General features: G+C 39.3%; 2 protein-coding genes and 1 long non-coding RNA gene across 15 annotated transcripts in view; 2 read left to right on the forward strand and 1 right to left on the reverse strand.

Moving 5' to 3' along the window:
- agrn (agrin) overlaps positions 1-3752 on the forward strand; it is a 274348-nt gene extending 270596 nt beyond the window's left edge. For all 9 annotated transcript variants that reach the window (XM_036008107.1, XM_036008108.1, XM_031286349.2 and 6 more), the window contains one exon: positions 850-3752. In XM_036008107.1, coding sequence (XP_035864000.1) covers positions 850-1010 — 161 coding nt within the window. In that variant the 3' untranslated portion in view covers positions 1011-3752. The remainder of the gene's footprint in view (positions 1-849) is intronic.
- Positions 3753-9344: 5592 nt separating this feature from the next.
- Positions 9345-22138, forward strand: part of ptpn11b (protein tyrosine phosphatase non-receptor type 11b) — a 45598-nt gene continuing 32804 nt past the window's right edge. For 2 of the 5 annotated variants that reach the window (XM_036008113.1, XM_036008114.1), the window contains exon 1: positions 10359-10499. In XM_036008113.1, coding sequence (XP_035864006.1) covers positions 10486-10499 — 14 coding nt within the window. In that variant the 5' untranslated portion in view covers positions 10359-10485. Of the gene's footprint in view, positions 9364-10357; positions 10500-20801; positions 20989-22138 lie in introns of those variants that run through there. The other 3 variants (XM_031286359.2, XM_036008112.1, XM_031286362.2) reach the window with 3 other exon arrangements.
- LOC118496435 lies at positions 14140-20741 on the reverse strand. The gene is made up of 2 exons (XR_004898996.1): positions 20526-20741; positions 14140-16277 (listed from the first exon to the last, which is right to left on the reverse strand). It is a non-coding gene; the product is annotated as an uncharacterized LOC118496435 (long non-coding RNA).

The following is a 22138-nucleotide window of genomic DNA, read 5'->3' on the forward strand; positions in this document are numbered from 1 at the left end:
ATTTCTGGGACAGCCTTTTGATAACATTTGCCAGGTCTAATTTGTTGAAATCCAAACCTTTTATCCAGATGTTTTATCTTTCATGCATTTGACACAGGAGGTGAGTTTACTAGTCATGGGGAGTACTCAGCCTATGGAATGTCTTCATCCTTGATGATGTCATCAGGGGATATCTTGGCTTGAGCTTCAGTATTGAACATTTTGACATAAAGCCTGCATTACATATTGGGGGGCTAGAGTATGAAATATGTCAGGGAGGGCCTGATGAAACAAAGCTATTGGCTGTGTTATGGGATATGTAGGAACTAGCGTTGTGGGTGCTTGACCTATGCTAAATAATGCAGTAACCTTTAAAACACAATAGTCAGCCGGGTTGGATCAGTGGGTAGAGCAGGTGCACATATACTTCGAGGTTTATGCATCGATGCAGAGGTCTAGGGTTTGAATCCGACCTGTGATGATTTCCTGCATGTCTTCCCCCCCTCTCTCCACTTTCTCACCTAGCTGTCCTGTCAAATTTAAGGCGGAAAAGCCCAAAAAATAATCTTAAAAAAAACACAGTAGTCAGGTGCCTGGGTAGCTCATCTGGTAGAGTAAGCGCCCAGAGGTTCAGTCCTCAACGCTGTGGCCGCTGGTTTGGTTTCCGACCTGTGGCACTTTGCTCAATGTCATTACAACTCTCAATCCCCTTTCAAGCTGTTCTGTCAAAAATAAAGTTCTAAAAATGCCACACAAAAAAAAAAAAAATACACATTAGTTGCTACTTTAGCGGGCAGAACGATAGTTTGGAGCGTTTTTGTACAGTAGCTGATTCGTCATTGTTTAACCTCTGCCTCCGTCTCCCCTCAGGTGGTCTAGAGGAGCTGTCGGTGGCCCGTCGGTTGCCCAAGGCCTACAGCACCGGCTTTGTTGGCTGCATCAAGGACGTGGTGGTGGACGGTGTGGAGCTCCACCTGGTGGAAGACGCCTTAAACAGCCCCAGAATATTACACTGTTCCGCCGCCAAATAACCCAGCAGAGACAAAATATTAGGAAAAACGGAAAAAAAGAAACCCTCCCACTTGCTCCCTCCATAGCGCCCATGTCTCCTGCTGTAATTATTTTCTATTTTTGTATACTTTTCATCGCTTTTATATGGAAAGAAAATGAATATGTTGTTTTAATTTTTGTTTTATATATTTTGTTCTTTTCTTTTTTTTTTTTATCTGCACCTCCATAAACAGAACACACTTTGTTTTTTTCTTTACTGCCATGGTCCTTCATCTTTTTTTTCAAAAAGCAGGCATCTCTGTGAAAAAGAGATATTTTTATTCTTGTCAGTTTTGTTGTTTAAAACAAATGCCAACTTAAAAAAAAAAAGAAGAAGCCTGCTCCTTTTCCTCGCTCATTACTTGAACACTGGCGGGCCACACTAATGATCTCTGGTTACTGCCTTGTCTTGGTGCCATATCTATCATCCACATTCCCCCAAGCATGGCCGATACATCGATGAGTACATAGACATACATTCCCCCCTGTGAAAGCTGGTACACAGTGTGTGCAGCTCTTTGATGCTGCAGCCAGCTGGCGTCTCCAGTCAAGAAACTCTGTAATCAGCCCCGGTAGCCCACTGTATTTTCCTAATGGGACTTTTTAGATATCAGTCAAGCTGCTACAGTGAGAAAGTACAAAGTCGAAACCACTCCATCAACCCCTCATCTCACAGCACCAAAAAAGAAGAAGAAAAAGAAAAGAAAAAACTCTCCACTCAATCTGAATCCCATCAGAGCCTTTAGTTTTGAAATATGACTCACTAACACTGCAACCCTACATGACGGAGAGAGCGCTGCGTTCCACAATGACTCGCATATCATTAGTCATAAGTCAAAACCTGAATAAATGTTATAAATATAGAGTATATAAATAATACCTGAGACTGTGAATATGTAAGATGGGTTCTCTTTGGAGAATTGTGCTTCTCATGTACTATTGTGCGTTCTGTTTTACAATCCGCAGATGAACTAATAATGACCACTATAAATGCATGCACTTCTGCAGTGTTGGGTTGAATCTGGTTTTTGTTTGTTTGTTTTATTTACGTTTTTTTCCAACAACAACAAAAAATTTACTAATTTGGAAAATGTCACTGTTTGGGGGTTTGTTTGTTTTTTTGCAATGACTAAGGTTCCTTTTTTTTCTTATTTCCTTTGATGTGATTTCAGAAACTACAGAGCTTGGAACCATGTTTTATATTTGTTTATTCCCTGTATCTTTTTTTTGGTTTCTTTATTTTTCTTTGGGGCAGTTAGTTTTGCAGGACCTGGAATGGTGCATAGGGGGAAAAGTTGTTACCATATCTGACCTTAAGGAGGTGCTGAAAGCAAAGACTGAAGAAAAGGACAGACAGAAAGGAGGCGAGGAGAGATGTTATCATGGGGAGAGCTACTACTCTTGGGAATGTCCCGTCAAACAACAGTCAGTCGTCAACACAAACAAACAAAAAAGCTTCAAAAACTCTGCCTGAGACTTAATTTCTCTTCGTATTTGACCTAGGAGCATTCCTGGAGGATTTTCTTTTTTTCGGCTGTTAAGAGCGAGAGACTGTGATGTTGTTGTGACCTTTTGAAGCCATAACAGCCACAAAAATGGGAAAAGATGCATAATCTTACAGTACTTGCAAATTAACATAGCAACGCATGGGTTTGTGCATTACTAGTGCAAATTCTGTAACATTCAGTGAACTGATGCAATGTGGAGTCGTCTTTGCTGAACCACAATAAGCTGCGATGACTGACTTAAGGACACTTGTTTTGATATGAGAACTTTGGCAATATTCTAAGACAAAATCATGCCTGTTCGTGGTTGAGTATCAAATGGTCTTGTGCTATATATTCTTTTTTTTTCTTAAGTTCTTAATTATGTTTTCCTTCTTAAATCATCAAACAACCTGTTTTTGTACAGCCCTGCAATTTTTAAGTGTAAATTTAGCAAATGTGTTATCTGTGGAGGTTTATGTTTTTAGTAATATACACTGGAACCATGTCAGACTTGTCCGTTCGACCACACGATGATATACTCATGTACATGGGGGAGGGATAGCCCTAAAGCTATAACTGTGTTGTGTATAATCAAGCTCCGAGTGTCCGTACCAGACTCTTTTCTGGTGTCCCAAGACACTTCTAAATTCCAGCACTCACTCTATTAACCTTAGACTGGTTCTTTGCATTTGATCCATTCAGGTGGTGACACTTAATAAAGAAGAGATTCCTGTGTATTTGGACAGACTCGAGAACAATAAAGACAATTGCAGTCTATGGTTTTGGTGGAAACTATTTGCCTTAAAAACCGGTCACCTCGACTCTGAGAAGGTGACAAAGACGTCATTCATATAACTGTTCCTTATTTTAGCCAGTGTATTAGCCTCATCCCCATAATGTAAATGAGTAATACATAATAATAATAATGATGATAATTATATTAGTAATAATGCTCCTACATAAAAAAAAAAAATCCCAGGAGGCCTCTGCAAATGTCCCCTCTGGCTTTTTACAAAAAATCTTCTATTTACTGTTTTAGAATCTATTTTCTGTTCCTTATTTATGTCTACATGTGGATTACCCTCCATGTCTGGCCTCTGTAAACTACTGTCTGACTGCGCAAACCTCCTCAAAGGGCAGTGCACCGAGTAAGAGTGGCATGACCTGAACATTACTAACTTTATGACCTTTGTCTTGTGTTCCTACCACCATGAAATAAAATGTCAACCAAATGGAGCCCATCCTTGTCAGCCTTCTTGATTTCATCATCATCTGGAGTTGATTTGCATTTCGACAACTCTTTAAATGGTAAGGCTGGTGCTATTCTATATTTCTTTGAATTGTCAACAAATCCTGTGAAAATATCAAAACTAAGAAAGTCTGTCTCTCATTGATTTCTAACTCCCCTACCCTGTCAGTGGCTCTCAGCTCCAAGCCCAATCATTCCTACCAAATATGTCAGTCTTTTAAAATAGGTCCACAAATATATTCCTTTTTTTTAAGTGGCTCAGTCATTCACTAAAGCAGCTGGGCACTAGTTTTTAGCAAACATTACTCAAACAGGAGTAATTAGTGCCTTTTTTAAGGGACTATTTTCAGCTGTGGATTAATGCACATGTAGTGCTCAAGGATTTATCACACAGCATGTTGTAGTGACTCAAAAGAAACTACAGTGCCCATGTTAAACATGAAATTTTATTCTTAACTCAAGGCCCACTTAATAGCTTTTTCCCAAGCTTTCAACCCGCTGAGGAAGAATGTGAGATCATCTTCAACAATGGAGCGCCATGGCACAGCGCAGCTACATCAGGCTTGTTGCACAGACGATACTTGTTAGTCGGGTCAATTTACTCTTGGATTTCACAGGATTTGTTTCTATTAAGACAAATATTGAACATCATCAGCCTTGTCCACAGAGACGTTTTCTGTTATTGACACTTTTTTTTAATCTGATGTTGCATGAAATCATGGCAATAGTAGTTTGACAAAATCATTTTAACAGAAGGTTAACTTTTTCGTGAGCTTTAGAGGCTCAGTTGTCATCATATGACCTGACAGGCCATTGTCAGACCAGAGAAAAGGTTTACGATCTTCCCCTCCATAACAGTATATGACCACTTGCTGTCACATAAAAGAAATCTCCATACGTCAATCAAATAAAGACAATTGAACCATCCCATGACTACTCAGCAGACTATCTGCTGATGAAGCCCATGAGATCTGGTTAATGCTCTCGAAAAAGCTATAGCAAGTGGAACTCAGTAGACTAGAGATTCTTGATGACAGGCCAGAACTTGAACTTCTTTTACTCATATCTTTTTCCTTAAACCCTGGGGCTATTCTAATAATGAATAAGACATTTGATGCATGTCCAAGTCAGTAGCGGTAAGCTCTTGTACAACTTCTGTAGGTAATAAATGAGCTAATGGAAAAGAAGAGAGTCCCCAATGGGTATTTTCTATACAGTATATTTCCAGGTTCAGATCAGTTGAAATTGCAATCATTTAAGTACAGTTTGGTGGGAAAGCTCAAGTATCTTATGAATTCACAGTGTCAGGCTTTTATTCAATGTTAGCTACCAGGCACCTGCAACTATATAAGCAATCACAAGTTCAGACTTCAATCTGTGGTCTGTCTTAATGAGAGGTTTCTGCTCACATTTTGATTGAAAAATGTATTTTTCCGAATCAAAAGCAATTTAAGTTGTCATGCTCATACACACATCAATAAACAGCACTTCTGGCTGCATTTACTTCTTACTATATAATTCAAATCACCTACAGCAATCTCTAGTGCTCTACCCATTTATTGAAAGCCTGGAATTCAAGAGAAAAAAGCAACTGCTGCACAGCTTCATACATCTTTCAGTACATCCCAGATCTGTCTTGAGCGTTTTAATCAAGCCAGAGATTTAATGAGTTTAATTTGTTCCTTGCTAATGACAGAGAAGGACACTGTATCTTGTGTTGTGTTAATTAAAACTATGAAATGTTGTAGATTATATAGTTTCACTCAGTGAGGGATCCTTCTGGGATAAGATTGTTTTCAAGTTAATAAGCGTAAGTAGTTTGATTAAAGGGTTTTCCAGGAATTAAAATTAAAACAAAATACAGCATACAGAACCAAATAATGAAATAGAGGCTCACTGCTTAGGTGATACCAGCGGTGGAAGATGTATTCAGATCCTTTACTTAAGCAAAAGTACTAATACACACACTGTAAAACTACTCTGGTACAAATAAAAGTCCTGCATTGACAATGTTACTTAAGTAAAAGTATGTAAGTATCATCAGGAAAATCTACTTAAAGTATTAAAAGTGTATAATCGGCTAATCATTTAAGCTGGATTGGTAGGCCTATATATTGTTGGGTAGTTTAATTTATAATAAAACATTAGTATTTTATAAACTACATGTGTGTTTGTGTGAAAAAAAAACTTTGTAAAGTAACTAGTAACTAAAGCTGTCAGATTAATGTAGTTAAGTAAAATGTACTTTGTCATTTCCCTCTGAAATGTAGTAGAGTAGAAGTAGAAAGTGACATGAAAAGAAAGGACTCAAACAAAGTAGAAATACCTCAAATTTGTACGTAAGTACAAGACCTTGAGTATATGTACTTAGTTACATTCCACCACTGGGTGACACCCAGGGGAGCTAGAGGGTTAGAGCGGTTCAGGGTGGAATATGTCTTTCGGAGGACTTAGGATTCACAGGACCAAGGAGACACGGAAATGCATGTGTGTTAATTCATGTATTGAGCAACTGAATGTGCTGTTTTAAAGTGCTCATATTATACTCATTTTCAGGTTCATAATTGTATTTAGAGGTTATATCAGAATAGGTTTACATGGTTTAATTTTCAAAAAACACCATATTTTTGTTGTACTGCACATTGGAGCAGCTCCTCTTTTCACCCTGTGTGTTGAGCTCTCTGTTTTAGCTACAGAGTGAGGCATCACACTTCTGTTCCATCTTTGTTGGGAGTCGAACATGCGGAGTAAGTACTGCTAGCTAGTCAGAAGCAGAGTATGAGGGCGTGCCATGCTAGCAGCTAGGCGAGCATTATGACGTGTGTTACAAAGTGACGCACATTCGTCACGGAAGTAAAGGCTGGACTACAATAGAGCTGTTTGGAGCAGTTTGTGAACAGTGTTTTCTGTTGGAGATGGAAAGTGCCTTTGGGGTGGACTTCGGGCTTTTTCACTTTGTAAACCATTAACGTGCACAAAAAAGATATATAACACAATAAAGGAAAGGGAAAAGCCAAAAAGCATAATATGAGCACTTTAACACATGTTGGGGAATGCAGTTTGTTGAAAGGTCAAAGTGGAGTTATGAATTATGCAACAAACTCAGGCCCTCTTTGGATGAAATTTCATCAGACCTTCCAACCTGAGCCAAACACAGGCCCTAGGGTCCACAACATCATCTGTGAAAGAAGAAACTGTTCTTAGAAAATCACTGTATGATCTTCAAATAATGTTTTCTAAGAAATGTTGGACAGTTGCTCCTCGAAAATAAGACCTCACCATTACCATACTACATTTCACCCCCTTTTGTGAAATAAAGTTCCTCTCTCACAGCTTTTTATGCCCATGTGGTAATAAACATTCTTTTTTTTCTTTGACGAGGCTCCAGCTGTCCAGCTGCATCACTCTCAGTATAAGTCCTCTTTGTTTCCTTTTCCAGATTTTTTTCAATCTTTGGACGGGCAGATTTGCAAGTCTCAAGGCAAAAGGGGTCAAAGGCCACGAGCCTATAGAAGCAGCCACCTCAGGGTAGATGGGACATGCTGGTTTCCATTCCCCTGGGTGGGAAACTAGGCTTTGTGCTCGTGAGTCTTTTTGTCCCTCCTAGACTCAACAGGATATCAGTCTGCATGGTGATAAAAAGTAAATGTTTTAGTCCAGGAACCTTGTCACACCTTTCCATTGCTAAATTCACCACTGCTTTAATTTTACAAATCATGTATATTTTACATCAGTTAATAATCAAGCAAACGCCACTATTTCATTTTAGAAATGTGTTTCTATTCTTCCAGGCATCCATTGTTTTCCATTAATTTCTGTATAGTATGAAAATCAATGCTGACCAAATCTCATCACTTGCATCACCATAGAGCAACTTATATTCTGGTTGCCAGGGTGAAACTCTCCCATACAGTCTAAAGGCTGATTTATACTTCTGCGTAAAATCTATGCCGGTGCTACGCACGTAGGTACGTGAAGACACAAACCTACGCAGGACACTACGCCGTAGCCTCTCGAAAAATGTAACTACACGTCACAGCGACGCACGTCGCTCGGCTGTGGCTTGGTAGCGTTGCATTTCCCACAACTCATTTCCTGGTTACAGTATCACAAAGTAATACAGTAATCAACATGAAATCAAGGAGAGGGTTAACTTTTCCTGCTAAAGATTTCCCACCCTGGTCGGAAGGGGAGACACTTTGTTTCTCTCACTATGACTCTAGGTACTTGCTCTGAAGCTAATCACTGTCACTGTCTCTCTCTACCTCGCTCTATCACACACACACACACACACACACACACACACACACACACACACACACACACACACAGACACACACACACACACACACACACACACACACACACACACACACACACACACATGCCGGCTCGACGCACACACCAGCGCACAAGTATAAACATCAGGCCACTTAGTAGGCTACGGCGAAAGCTCTGTGTGAAGCCTCCTATTTCCCATTGCTAGGTAACGACAGCTGTTATCTTATTGGTTACGCTTTCGAAAGGTTGGCGTCAATTAGGTCAAAGTTTTAAATAATTTGAACTTTTGAACGCAGCGCAAAGCGGCAAATCTGAGTGACGCCAGGGGTGGCGCAGCGCATAGTTGGGCGCCACCGCCCTCCCCGTAGGAAATCAATCGAACGGCCAGCGCTAAGCGATTTTGCCGTCTATCATGTGTAGACGGCTTTACAGAGCCACTTGATAACTTCACCTTAAAGCACCGGCTTTGACTTTGTAGGCCAATTTGTGACCAGATTATTTTCCCATTACAGTCAAGAGACCATTTTTAACCACCACAATTACAATGTTTAAGGTCATGCTTATTTGTAATCCCACTCCCAACACACAAAGACATTAAAAGACAGCTTGATTAACCTTTTTTTCTCAGACACATGCAGAAGCCAAAGGGAGCTATTTTCCCTTTGTTATCTCCTAAATATGTGCCTGTAGGTGCAGCATAAAAATACTTTCCCATCATCCGTATAACCAACACAAGTTATACAAACAGTATCTCAACCACCCAATAAATGGTAATGACTTAGTTTTTCAAGTCCCTTAGTCTTGTATCAATCACATTAAACGCTAAATGTGCACTCAGTGTTAGTCCAATATATTTCTCACCCTCCTCATCAATTTCCACTATGTATCGATCAGAGAGCAATGCCCTCCCATTGTGCGACAGGATCGTTTTAACTGCTCACCAGACCCAAACAATAAACCCTGTGTTCAAACCCATGTATCCTGCCTGAAGCACATTGCATTTGGCAGAGAAAAAAACACATCTACTCTAAATATAAATGCCACAGAGAGAAGAAATCCCCACTCCATCATCTCAGTGTTTGTCTGTAGGCTGCAGCAACACACTGGGTCAAACAGTGGAAAAGCAAATCCATAGATGTGAAGCCTGTGAGCTCACAGACAATTGCATAAACCCATCCATCCCCCAGTAGATTAACCTCCACTGATAACCACAGGCTGGTGACGTCAATGCTGCTCTGCCTCTCTTACTCCTTTCCCCTAACCACCAACTCCAGAGCTGGAAGGCTGTCCCATCATGAGGGGATAACAGTGGACGAGGTAATAGACCTGCCTTATCTCTTGAGACAATAGCAGAGCAACGGTATAGCAAAAGGCTGTTAATTACTATTGTATCGTTGGTGAAAGTAAAGGAAATCAATGGGTAGACACATCACATGTATGAGTTGTAAATGCAGTTTCTTTATTCATTTTTATTTTATTTCAAAGGGTGTTGGCCTTCAGCTTTACTATTCTGCTGGTTTGTCATTGGGTTAACACCATTATCAATGTAATACTAAAAATGTAAATCAAGGTCTCTCATTTTTGCAACTAATCATAGTTAACTTTTAGCAAAAGCAAATTCCATTCTTTCACATTACAGCGTGGACAGCAGCTTCAGAACATGGCTGTGGTACTGTAAGTTTTCAGCTCGTTAATTAATTAATAGTTATACAGTCACAGGTGTGTGCCCTTGTTTTCAGTGACGATTATGACTCAATGCCAATTACGAGTGAAGAGTCAACGATATATTTGTTCATATTCTTCAACGGCCCTTGTAGCAAAAGGTTACTAAGCCTGTAACATTAAACTGAATATGCCAGGGAACTTTAACAATGTTTTCTAGATGCATCAAGGTAGCTGGGGTTAGTCAGAACAGGACAGGAAAAGAAGCTTTTCGTGCAAAATAAAAGTGTTAAACGGTCACATTTGACAAAAGAAGTAGGTTAACATAAATGCATTTAAAATGTGAAGTAGGGCTACAACAATAATATGTTGTAGGGTACTATAAAAAAAACGCGGAACTGTTAAAGTTAGTTTGGAGTTTGGAGTTTGGGAATTAGCCTTGGTTTGTAATAGGCCTATACTGTATGAAAATAGTATTTCTGCATGACTTTTTTTTTTTTTTTTTTTTACTAGAAAAGTTATGTTTAAAAAGAAAAAAAAGATTCCTGTGCAAAAGTTATTAAAATAATGTTAAAACCTATTCAAAATAAAAAAAATTCACCTCTTAAAAATTAGCCTACAAATAAGGACTTTGTTTTGAAGGCAATAACCGGAAGACGTGTCAGTAGTTCTGTGTAGCGCAACAAGCAGGTTCAACAGATCTCTCACTCTTCACAGCGATTCAGCAGAGGCAAAAGGGGAACGTTTGTGGACACTTGACAGCTTTCAGAGACTGCTATGACATCTCGCAGGTAAAGTCGCGTTTGTTTTTTAAACTGTCATTAATCGCGTAATATTTAACAGCCTCTTCACACTGCACGAGCGTTCAGAGATTGAACGGGCGAGACTGAACTGAGGCTGCAAACAAGAAAGCAGGGGCGCCTCAACTTTTTTCGTGTCACAGACCCCTGTGGCAGACGCACTTGACGCCTCATATTTTAAATTTCACCCAAAGAAACTCCATTATATTTGTCTTGTTAATTATGAATTGGCATAGAGTTGTAGAACGGTCTTTGCTTAAAATATGGCGGTAACGAAGGTTGCAACATTGATAGCTTTTATAAATATGTCAATTTGCTTTAACTAATTTAGCTAGCTGCTGCGAAATAACAGTGGAATTAAAACTGCGTCAGGTTGCCCTGTTTTCATATTTTACATCAATTAGCATTTTATGCGCATGTGTTTAATGAGTGGTGTGATTTATTTCTGAGTTGTAGCTAAGTCAATAGGAACTCCTTACATTATATTTTCATACATCACAGTAGTTTTTATCTCACTTTTCTTATCTAGTGCTATGTGTTTTTTCTGTCTCTGTCCTCTCTCTTTGTTTCTATGTGTGCACAGTGCAGGAAATTGGCTTAAAGCTTCCTGTGAATCCATGTCCTACACAGAGTATTATAGTAAACCTATTACACATTTAAAAGGGCACTTAAAAAAAACTCAAAGTTTATATAGGAATGTCATAGCAACATCGGTTTCAGGTCTTCACTAATGTATTGACAAGAACCACAAAAACAATTCAAGTGTGCATGTAATTACTTACTGAAGCTTAAAAACACTAAAGTATTTAATACCAATATAAAATTACTAAGTAATACTAATACCAAATGTAGGCCTACACTTTTAGTCCCTCCAAGAATAGTAATAAAACAAACAATACATGCAATCAATATATTTTTTCAATATATACTTTTTATTTATTTGTATGCATGATACAAACTCATTTCAAAGAACTTGCCTTAACGTAAGCATCATGTATAAATCCAATACCAGTATTTTTAAGTAAGGAATAAAAAGAACAAGGAAACGGCAACAAAATTGAAATTTGTTAAAATAATAATCATAAAAAGGAAGTAAATAATAAAATAAAATAAGTACTAAACAAATTAAAAGGTAGATGAAAGCTGGTTGCAAGCAGTAATAGAAAACAGGGACTAGCCTATAGAGTATATCATCATAATAGTTCCCCCTATTCCACTTAATTATAAAACATACTTCCCCAAGGACCAAGAAAACAGCAAGTAAAGAAAAGAAAGGCCTAGTCAATACATGGGTCTTTAAAAAAAATCAATTATAATAATAATATCAACTATGTGTCTTTGGTTTCTAAATATATATGTTTTCCTGCTTTACTCTGACAGCTTTGGTAATTATTGTGCACTGTATGTATATTCCTCCTACCAATAACTTGGTCCTCTTCCAACATATTACTAACCACATGCACATCTGTGGACTAGTAATGAATTGTAGATCTCCCTGATACGTTGGCCAGCTTAGTGTGAGGAATTACGAGCTGTGCTGAAAACCGTAAACATTAGTGGATACATGTACTGTATGAAGTCGTTATTTAGATTTTGCACTACTGGTTCATATAATGTCTGAAATCCTCCTAGACAGCCCTTTCCAGGTACTTTCCAATACACAGTTAGTAAAATGATATTTCCTGCTGTGAGAAAAATTATAATCGAAATGTGTTGTGTTAGGGTTATTAGGTGGGGTATGTGAAATTCTGCAGTGAATGCACTCATTTAGACTTTGGCTCTTCTTTTTAGCTCCTTGTTATAACTATTGGTGTTCACAAGTGTAATAACTTTTAGTCCTGCTTCTATGCAAGGTGACCTCTGAAATGTTGACTTCAGCAGTCAGCTTCTATCTTGACCATTATGGCTGTTGTGGACTCAAGAAAATGCAATGTTGGCAATCAGGGAGTTTATAGTTGATACAAATACTGTACACTACCACTAGGCTATATGGGTGGAAAAGATCGTAGATGTGTTGTCTTGCATGGTGTTTAACATGTGATATTATTTTCTTGTCTTAACTTTGGTAGGTGCATAAAAAGGCCTGTCTACTGATTTTAACATAATCCACAAAACACAAAGGCATTTTTTCTATTCTGACAGAACAAAGAGTGACGAATTCTGGCTATGTTATTTTGGCAAAATTGTGTTTTCTGACGATAGAATGTAGCTGGATATGGCATAGACCTCGGTGCATCAAAGGGAGTTTGCAAACAGCTGCCAGGCTGACTGGTGCATTAAAGGAACATTTTAAATATAACCTTGTTCTTCACAACACACAACATTTCTATGAACATGGACCATTGCATTGCTTAGCTCCTTCCTACGTTATATGGATGGACCTATATACTATACACAGTTTTTTTTTGTTTGTTTGTTTTTGTGTGTGGCTCAGCTTTGCATAAGCGATCAAGTCAAATCCAAATCTTGCAGTGGCTGATTATTCATCTATTGCAAGCATGTTGGTGTCCTTTCAGTTTGACGGCCCTCCATACAGTATTTACTTGTGCCTGAATACACAGATGAAGAGCTTAACCAAACTGTTTGTGTGCACATGTATATCTTAAGTATGTAGGCCAGTAATTGACTTATACAATAGACATTTTGTACAGTAGACACCACTGTAAATGTGTGTCTAGTGGTGCTGTCTAAAATCTTAATAAGACCATTGAGTAAAATGTTATCACAACTGATTGGAATAGGCAAAATTGGTGCCCTTCTCCATTAATCACTATTTCAAATGAGAATAGGCTTATAAACACTGGTGAGTTGACAGAGGGCCAATCGTTCAGTTGCCCCAGGGGGCCAAAGCCACCAGCAGACTAAGATCAGAGATTGTGGAAAACATTGAGACCATGGAAACCGGCTCAGATGAAAACAACTTTTAACTTTGTAAAAATTGTTTTCATCTGAGCCGGTTTCCATGGTTTGTCGCCGGCCAAGACACGTATGACTGTTGCTCTGTGGCTCATTCTGTACTTCCTGAGCTTACATACCACAGGGGAACAATACTACAGTGCGTGCCATCTTGATCAGGCAGACCTGCTCTCCTGTTGATGATAGTATCACTCAGACTCTCCATTTCAGGAAGGATTTTAATCATCATACTATTGGGGAGGGCTGAGTTTCCACATATTTTGTGATTATTGTCTTTGCAGTGAAGAGCTGTGGCAGGTTTAGTCATAAAGGAGCCATGTGTACTGTCCCTGATTGTGATTGTACCATCAATGTTACAATGATTAAGCATTGTGGTGAGTTCAGTATAAAGCTGTGATGATGCAGAATCACTTTACGTTGCTGTTCCATTTTTATTTTGCTAGTTGATTCTGTGTAGTATTACAAACTTTCCACTGTTGGAAACCACCTCTGCCCCCCCTTTGTTTAAAGAGGAGACCTCATCTGTCACTGAAACTCATTTCACCAGCTGAGAACAGTGAGTCAGTTTTGTCGATAAGGCGACAGGAAAACAACAGCCCGTGTGGAGGAATAAGATAGCACTGCCAACATTTCCAGGAGTGCTCTGAACCAACTGTTTTTTTTCCAGATACATGTTTTGCATTTTATTCAGACAAAAAAAACAATGCAGATACAGTTTACAAGACAAAGTGCTTTTAATGGTAGAAAGGATATGCTATTCCAGGTGTATGTCAAATAGTTTGTTTCGATGTTTAACATAACACTACATTTTTATTGAGCTGTGTAAATCCAATCTCAGCTTTGATCAGGTTAATAGTGCCACACCTACCGTTGTTTCTGGGTCTTCTCTGTTAAATGACTTTGAATATCGAAGTCACGTTCATATCACTTCACAGAGAAGTGCAATTATCTATCGCTATCTTTGGCTGGTGATAAGAGTAGGCTGGAAAAGAGGAACAACGTGCCCACTAACTAAAATTTACCATTTAACTTATCTTTACCGACAGGTTGACGCCTATATAAACAAGCAAGTTTGTTACAGAAAAAGGTACTTTGTCTAAAATGTTATCTGTTGCGTGATATTTCTCTCCATCACGGGCGTGTCATCACTTTTAATGGTCCAAATGTGTATGTTCTAAAATAAAAAAGTTATAAATAAAGTTAGCCTGCAGTCTGTTAGATACAGAAACTAATAGCAAATGTGGATTACAAGATACAAGAGTCATCTTCAAATAGTTTATAGCCTTAACTGGCAGCCAAAACACAATATATTAATTTTCTGATGATTTCAAATGCGGAAATGCAAATTCAGTCTTTGCATTTGTTATTTTTCCAGTAAAACCTACAGTCTTAAACATGAACTACATTCAAACTATGCCTTTTAGTTTTGCATAGTAAAATGAGATGCGTAAAATCTTAGCAAAGTATCATACATTTGCTTTCAATAAGATTGTGCTCTGTAACATTTTCCTGTGATGATGAATGGGTACTGGACTAAATCCCTAACTGAATCTGGGATTTGCTGTCACTTAGAAACTGTTTTATTAAAGACGCTTGTTTTGAATGCTTTTTGAGTGGAAAAGGATCATGTAACACATTAGACATTGTTCAAAATATGCAAATATGATGATCTGAGTGAGAAACATTAGTTTATCTGAAACGCCAGACTACTGCCAGTACATTATTTAATCCAAATTGAAAAGGGATTATTCCATTATTTACATGATACATTTGGCATTGAAGTTATACAAAATTGCGAAGAATGCTGTGTTAAAGAGTCAAAATGATAAAGACTTTTGGAGCAATTACTCTGTATCCTCAGTTTGTTTCAGGCAAGAAGTCCGGTATGTATTAAGTAGTTTCTGCTTTCCAAAAAATTTGGTTTCCGTGTTGGCTATTGGAAAAAGGTTGGATGAAAAAACATAGTAGTTATTTATTAACCATTAATGCCCAGAGCCATTTTTACTCAGTGTTTGACAAGTACTGTTTACTCCATGTAAATACAAAAGCCACAAACTATGGATACCCTGTGCTATTAGTTGTTTTTGCATGATTAAAGAACTACCCTGAAAGCTTTTGACCATTTGTCATATCACTACTAGAATTTTTGTCAATAATTTAGTCAGCTTTGGCTGGATTTAGTATGTGCAAGTGTTGAAAACAAACAGCATGCACGTGCAAAGTGATTGCCTAAGTTAGTCATTTAGCCAATTTTACTAAGCTGACTGCCTGGTGCTACACCGAGAAGTTAGGCATCCAGCTATGTGGGGGGGGATGGGGGGGTGTGTGCAAGTTTTGCACCTCATGTAAATACCCTGGATCATCAGCTGAGCTAAAAATATCTGCAACATTACCAAAATCCACACCCCGGGCTTGTCTGTGACCAATATAGCCCTAGCCGAGGCTTTCATGCTGCGCTGTGGCTACTAAGTATATCACCTTTTTGTCAGCTGGCCTAGACGGACATGCTTTAAATAGCCAACCAGGGCTATATTGAACTTGAGACATTATGTAAGAGGATAGAGTGGTGGCTGGATGCACACTGGGCCTGTTTCCCCTCAACCAGCCCAAGGCCTAACCTGCAGCTCCCAGCTGCCTGTCTCTCCCACAGTTCATCCAGTGTGTTGTCTTCTTTCCTGTCGACGTCTTGTCAGATAAATCCAGGCTATTTGAAACCCCCTTCTCTTTGTCTTGTCTCTGTCTTTCTCTCTCACTGCCCAAGGCCAGATGCAGTGAAATGGGGCGCCTGGTGGTTGTCAAAGGGAATCCTATTCTTGGAAAGCCCTTAGTCACTTCTGCTCCTGCAGTCATGATCTGAGGAGGGGAGGGAGGGAGAGAATATAGATGTGGTTTTCTTGGAAGGGCATGCTGTTCAGTCTGTGTTAATGACTTCTCAAAATTGACAGTGACTCAAATCTACAGTACTGCACAGAGTAATCTTTTCACTTCAATTACACATAACTTTAGGGTCATCCGTTATATCACCCAATTGGGGTGTTGCCATGAGAGATTGGTTCTGTGGATCTGCACAGTGATATTTTAATAGCAGGTGATTAACGAGGTGTGAATACAGATACTTTGGTAATCCAAAAATGTAATTTCTTATTTGCAATTGTTTGGCCTGGAGACACTTTAAAAGCTATAATACACATACAGATTACAGATTTGAGGGTTATAACAGGACAATCAACAGATGGCAGCTTACAATAATTTGATTAAAATAACAAATATAGCATCATTGAAAATACATCAGCACTGGTTGTAAGCTTATTATTTAATGCAGTTGGTTAATATGGACACTTGAACATTTGCAAGCAAATGAGCAGTTCCCAATAACTAGGTTTCTACAAGCATTTCTTTGTGAGTGATGGCCTAAAAGTTAATCATTAAACACAGAAACACACTGAAAGAGAAAGGGCAAATGCATTTTGTCCTGTGCTTTGACAACGCAGACACCCAGATCACAAAATAATAGCTTCTCTGGAAATCTTCAAAAGGCTTCCAAGAAACCTAGCCTTGCAGACAGGATTGCATAAGTGACATTTAAGAAAATGAGTTTCATTCTTGAAAATAAAAGGTCTTGTTTGATCTGCCTTGTATAAAAAGGACAGTGCTGAAAAAAGAGCCATAATCAAACGTTTGTGGTCTTCACCGAGGACGTATTTCGCCAAAATGTAGTCACAGACTCTTTACTCATTCAGCAATATTCATGTCTAGTTATGAACATGTATAGGACTTACAATTATGACATACATTTAAAAAGCTAGCCTTTTGCTTTGATATCTGACCACAGTTCTTTAAGGTCACTTTAGAGAGAGAAAATTCTGGTTTAACCCGTTGTTGATTAAGGCTGCTTGATATTTTTATTCATGTTCGTGGCACTTAAGCGATGGCAATGTTTATCTGTTCGTCAGTCTGTCAGTCCACCTGACCAGACTGAAAATCTGAAAATGTGATGAAATCTACGCACACATTCATGGTCCCCAGAGGATGAATCATAGTGACTATGGTGATCTGACTTTTTCTCTAGCGCTACCATGCAGTTGACATTTCTGTGTTTTAGTGAAACTAGTACAGAGCCCGTTGAAAATGTGCCTGTTTGGAACGGGCGATTGCTTGGCCTGTGGTATTGCTGGTTGTAGAATTCTTCAAAACCAAATTGTACCCCAAAATTACTTATGGAAGGACCCCAAACCACTTACTCCACTGTATAGCCTACTACTGACTTACAGTGTAGGCTACGTCTACATCAGAGGAAGACATTGTAGGCCTACCTACTATTGTATTTACCTGACAGAGAACGGGGCAGATTCAGAATGTAATCACAAAATATCACAATGAAAATGTGGAGTAATCAGTAGGGCTGTCAAAATAGCGCGTTAATTTCGATTAATTAATCTGAGAAAAAAATAACGCAGATTAACGCAGATTAATCCATTCCATATTGATGTTTGACCCGGAGCCGTTCTAGCCACCATTCGACTGTAAAATGAAGGAGGGAGACGAGAATGCGCTGCCTGGATCATTAACTGGAACATTTACTTGTAAAAGTCTTCTTCCTGCCAACCCTGGCTACCGATATCTGGTGCCACTGATATGCCTGCACTTCTCTCTGATGCTCTGAAACAGACGATACAGGCAACACAAACATCACTGCATGTGACGCTAGTTAACACTATACTCGACAGCAGCTAACGTTAGCCTACCGCTAGCTAGTTAACACTATACTCGACAGCAGCTAACGTTAGCCTACCGCTAGCTAGTTAACACTATACTCAACAGCTGCTAACGTTAGCCTACCGCTAGCTAGTTAACGCTATATTCAACAGCAGCTAACGTTAGCCTACCGCTAGCTAGTAGCTGGATTAAACACGGTTAAAATGCTGACAGCTAACGCTGAACGGTGTAAAGTTTGACTGTTTTACTGTAGAGGACTGTGACTCAACAGCGGGATGTAACAATCTGCAGCTGCCGAGCTGCCGTCTGAAAAACAACGATGAATGAAATCAATCAAGATCAATGAAACTGGTAAACTACAGCTTCGTGGTGCATTTGAAGTTATTGTAAATGTCCTTGGTGGTTGTTTTTGTCGTTCAACAGCAATTTACTAGTGAAATAAGTTAATGTTATTGTTATACATTATTATTAAATCATTTAATTTTGACCATATGGCCTTAGCAATAAACAAGCCGTTCTTTAATGTCACCAACTGTTGTTTAGTACTCTTTGTTTTCTTTTCTTTTTTTACTTTCTTAAAAAGTATCAGTTCAGGCACCGTTAATTATTTATGCGATTTATTTCAATTAATTACGTTATGTTCTGCCAGCTCACAGCAATTTAATACAATAGCAGGAAAAGAGTCAAAGGCTGTAACACCCCCCACCCCCGCTGTTGTAAAGCGCTGTCTGTAGCTGGTTGTGCTTTGCATGTGTGGGATTCTGAAACGTCCTTAAATTCGGGAATAGTCGTTTGTTTATTCAAAGTCAAAGACAGTCCAAAGTAGTGCTACTTTGCACATTTTTGTGGGTCTGAGGTGTATTTCACATTTTAGCTGCCAAAGCTCCGCTGCTTTCTTCGACCCTCTCTGTGTCTGGTCCTGCTGTGTGCAGTGTGAGAGGGGGAGTGGCCAGCGGCTAGAGCGGCAATGTGTGCTTCTTTTACTGACGATATCTTTTGCATTTCTTATCCAAACAACGTCAATCTTGGCACTGCACTTACTCGTGCCCGTAGCAAGACACGTGTCAAGTTTGAAATCCATCGGACTAACGGTTTGAGAGATATGCGAATAACACACACACAGACAGACACACAGACAGACAGACAGACAGACAGACGTTCCTGCAATTTATAGATAGATGTCTTGACAAATATTGGATGGATTTCCATGAAATTTGGTACAGACATTCGTGTTTCCCTTTAGATAACAATTTCAGTTTGTCTTTACAATGAGCATTAAGACATATCACAAAAGACACTCTCACTTTTTGTTAGTTGAAAGAAAATATCAGTTGAAAACTGCACTTAAAAATATAACTCATTCTTTTTTTAGTGGTGCATTTATATTTAATTCAATGTTCAATTTGTTCAATAAAAAAAAAGTTGGTTTCATTTCATGTATACTGCTCAATTGTGGTCTAATTATAAGAAAAAGAGTATGCAGAGGCTCAAGGTAGCATACAATGATGCAATGAGACTGATGCTCCGTGTCCCTAGGTGGCAGAGTGCCAGTCATTTGTTTGTGCCAATGTGTGAGGCACTCTTAAGACAATTGATGTTTGGTTTTATGTGTCGATTGGACAAGTCAGAGAACCACATTATTGAAGCCCTAGTCAGCCCTCTGAAAAGTTGTTATAGATACACTTCCAGGTTAAGACGACATTGGTGCAGCAGCCTTTATATCCTATAGGCTCATATGCAATTTTTATGTATTATTGTGTATCCTATAGGTTAATATGCAATTTTTTATGTGTTTTTGTATCTCTTTTTTATACTATGTATACTGTATTATGTGTTATATGGACCTGTGTCTGCAATAAAGCTTTATTATTATTTGTGTTAAATTCAACAAGCAATTTGTTGTATTTTAACAGAATACTGAAAGAAGCAGAACTGAGTACACTTTAATATCTGTTTATGTATCACAAGTAATATCGTTATTGCGATATTCAGCAACGTTATCGCATATCACTTATTTTCCTCATATCGTGGAGCCCTTGTTAAGACATTACACTGCAGTCTAATACTGCTGTGCTTTTGTTCTCTGCATTTATTTTCTAACTCATCTGCAAGCTGCAAAATGAATAGCCTAATAACATACTGCTGAATTGGCTGGATTAAAGGGGTTTAGCTTGGCGAGGGCTAACTATGATCCGGTGTAACTACGCCACGCACGATCAGGTGTAATCTCCAGGCATGGGCAACACAGCTGTTGCATTTAGCCTCTGACAAGATAGCAGGGGCCCTGTAGCTGGCCTGGTCTGGTCTATATTACAGCCAGTGAAAGCTGTTAGCTTTATGATCACAGAATGGGCTTTTGAGTGTAGCCATCAAACAGCCGCTTACCTCTTAGGGTACAAAGGGGAGAGAAGGTGAGGCTAAGGGAGGAGAGCAGTGGGTTTTTGGACCAGTCTGCCAGCGCTTGTCACATTCGTCTGAGGTGGGGAAGGAGGGAATGCAGGGGGACGACTGATAGCACTGACGGGTGCTGGTATCAGGCCTGCTCACGCTCGTCCAAATCCCAGATTAAAAGGCCCCCGCCCACTTGCTCTCCCTCCTGCACTCTCTCTCCCTATAACACTTACAAAGCACCCTCCTCCACTTCTCTGTCATTTCTTTCACTGTCTCTGTCTCACTCTATTTAACCCAGTAACACTTTTACAAGCGGCCCCCCACCCTCCTCCTTTCGTCTCTATATCTCCCTCGTTCCCTCTCGCCGTCTCTTGTGTAACAGTGCCCAGTGCTGGATTACTAAACTCTGAGGCTGCTGAAGCAAGAGGCTGTGGCAGGCTTCAACCAGAATGGTGAGGTAGGGCAGAAACGATCCCATTCAGCTTCAGCGTTATTTTCTGCTTTTGGACAACCCTCACACTTCTTTGAACTCCTCCTCTTCCCGTAAATACTGCCTTTAATTCTGCTGTAGTCTGCTTAATTTAATGAACAGACCCAGAATCCAGTGCAGAAGGATAACAAGTGAACTCTGGAGAGCATGTGGAGACCTGGTTATGCAGTAGTGTGCGTGCATTTTTACAGTATTTCGTTCCTGTGTATTGATGTGTATGTGTTGCTGTAAAGGTGGGCGTTTAGGAAGTTTGGTAACAAAGGGGCTTGGAGTATGCTCTAGCTGTTAAGAAGGCTGAAAAAGTTGTGTACGTGCCATGACACTCAGGGAAAGCTGCCCCCCTGCCTTCAACTGTCTGTAAACCTGACAAGGTGATCAGTTGTGCAGAGTTGCTGCTGTTGTCTGTTTGTAACATTGGTCCAGTATTTGCGCCTGGCTCCAGTCTGTCTCCATTGTTTTTGAAAATTTGACGAGTGACCGCAGTGCTGTGATAAGGGATTAGATATGGATTAGTGACATAAGGCGTTTTTGCCCCACTGTTATTATTTTTCCGTATGAATCTGTGTAGGATTAAAAACAATACCACAAGTAATCTGTCCACCAGCTGACACCCATGGCTTGTCAATGGCTCTTCAGTACAGTAACCTAAATATGGCCAGTTTGAGTTGTATCATCATATTTTAAAGGTGGGACTCTCTGAGAGTCACTCACCTCTCTCCCCTGCTGCTCAATGCAAACCATGTCCACATCCACAAATAGGCTACCTCCGCTGAGGACTGAGGAACTGCAAAGCTGCATTCATTATCATTCAACCAGGGGTTAAAGTGGGCAGGAACTATCCGGTATTGCTGGATTGCATTCACATGGATTATTATTCATTAAACTTGATAGTTTAATGAATAACAATCCGTCATAATTTTAATTGTGATGTTTTGTAAGTAAAATCTGAATCTCTAACGTAACCAGTAACATTTCTCTGTCAGGTAAATGCAGTAGTATAATGTACACACAAAATCAGTAGTATACAGTTAAGTTGCTTTGGGGGCCTTCTGTAAGGTACAGTGGTTCTGGAGAAAGCGGCAAGCAGCAGCTGGAGCAGGAGGCCAAACAATTGGTC

This window comes from Sander lucioperca, chromosome 12, assembly GCF_008315115.2.
Source record: "Sander lucioperca isolate FBNREF2018 chromosome 12, SLUC_FBN_1.2, whole genome shotgun sequence".
NCBI classification, from domain to species: domain Eukaryota; kingdom Metazoa; phylum Chordata; class Actinopteri; order Perciformes; family Percidae; genus Sander; species Sander lucioperca.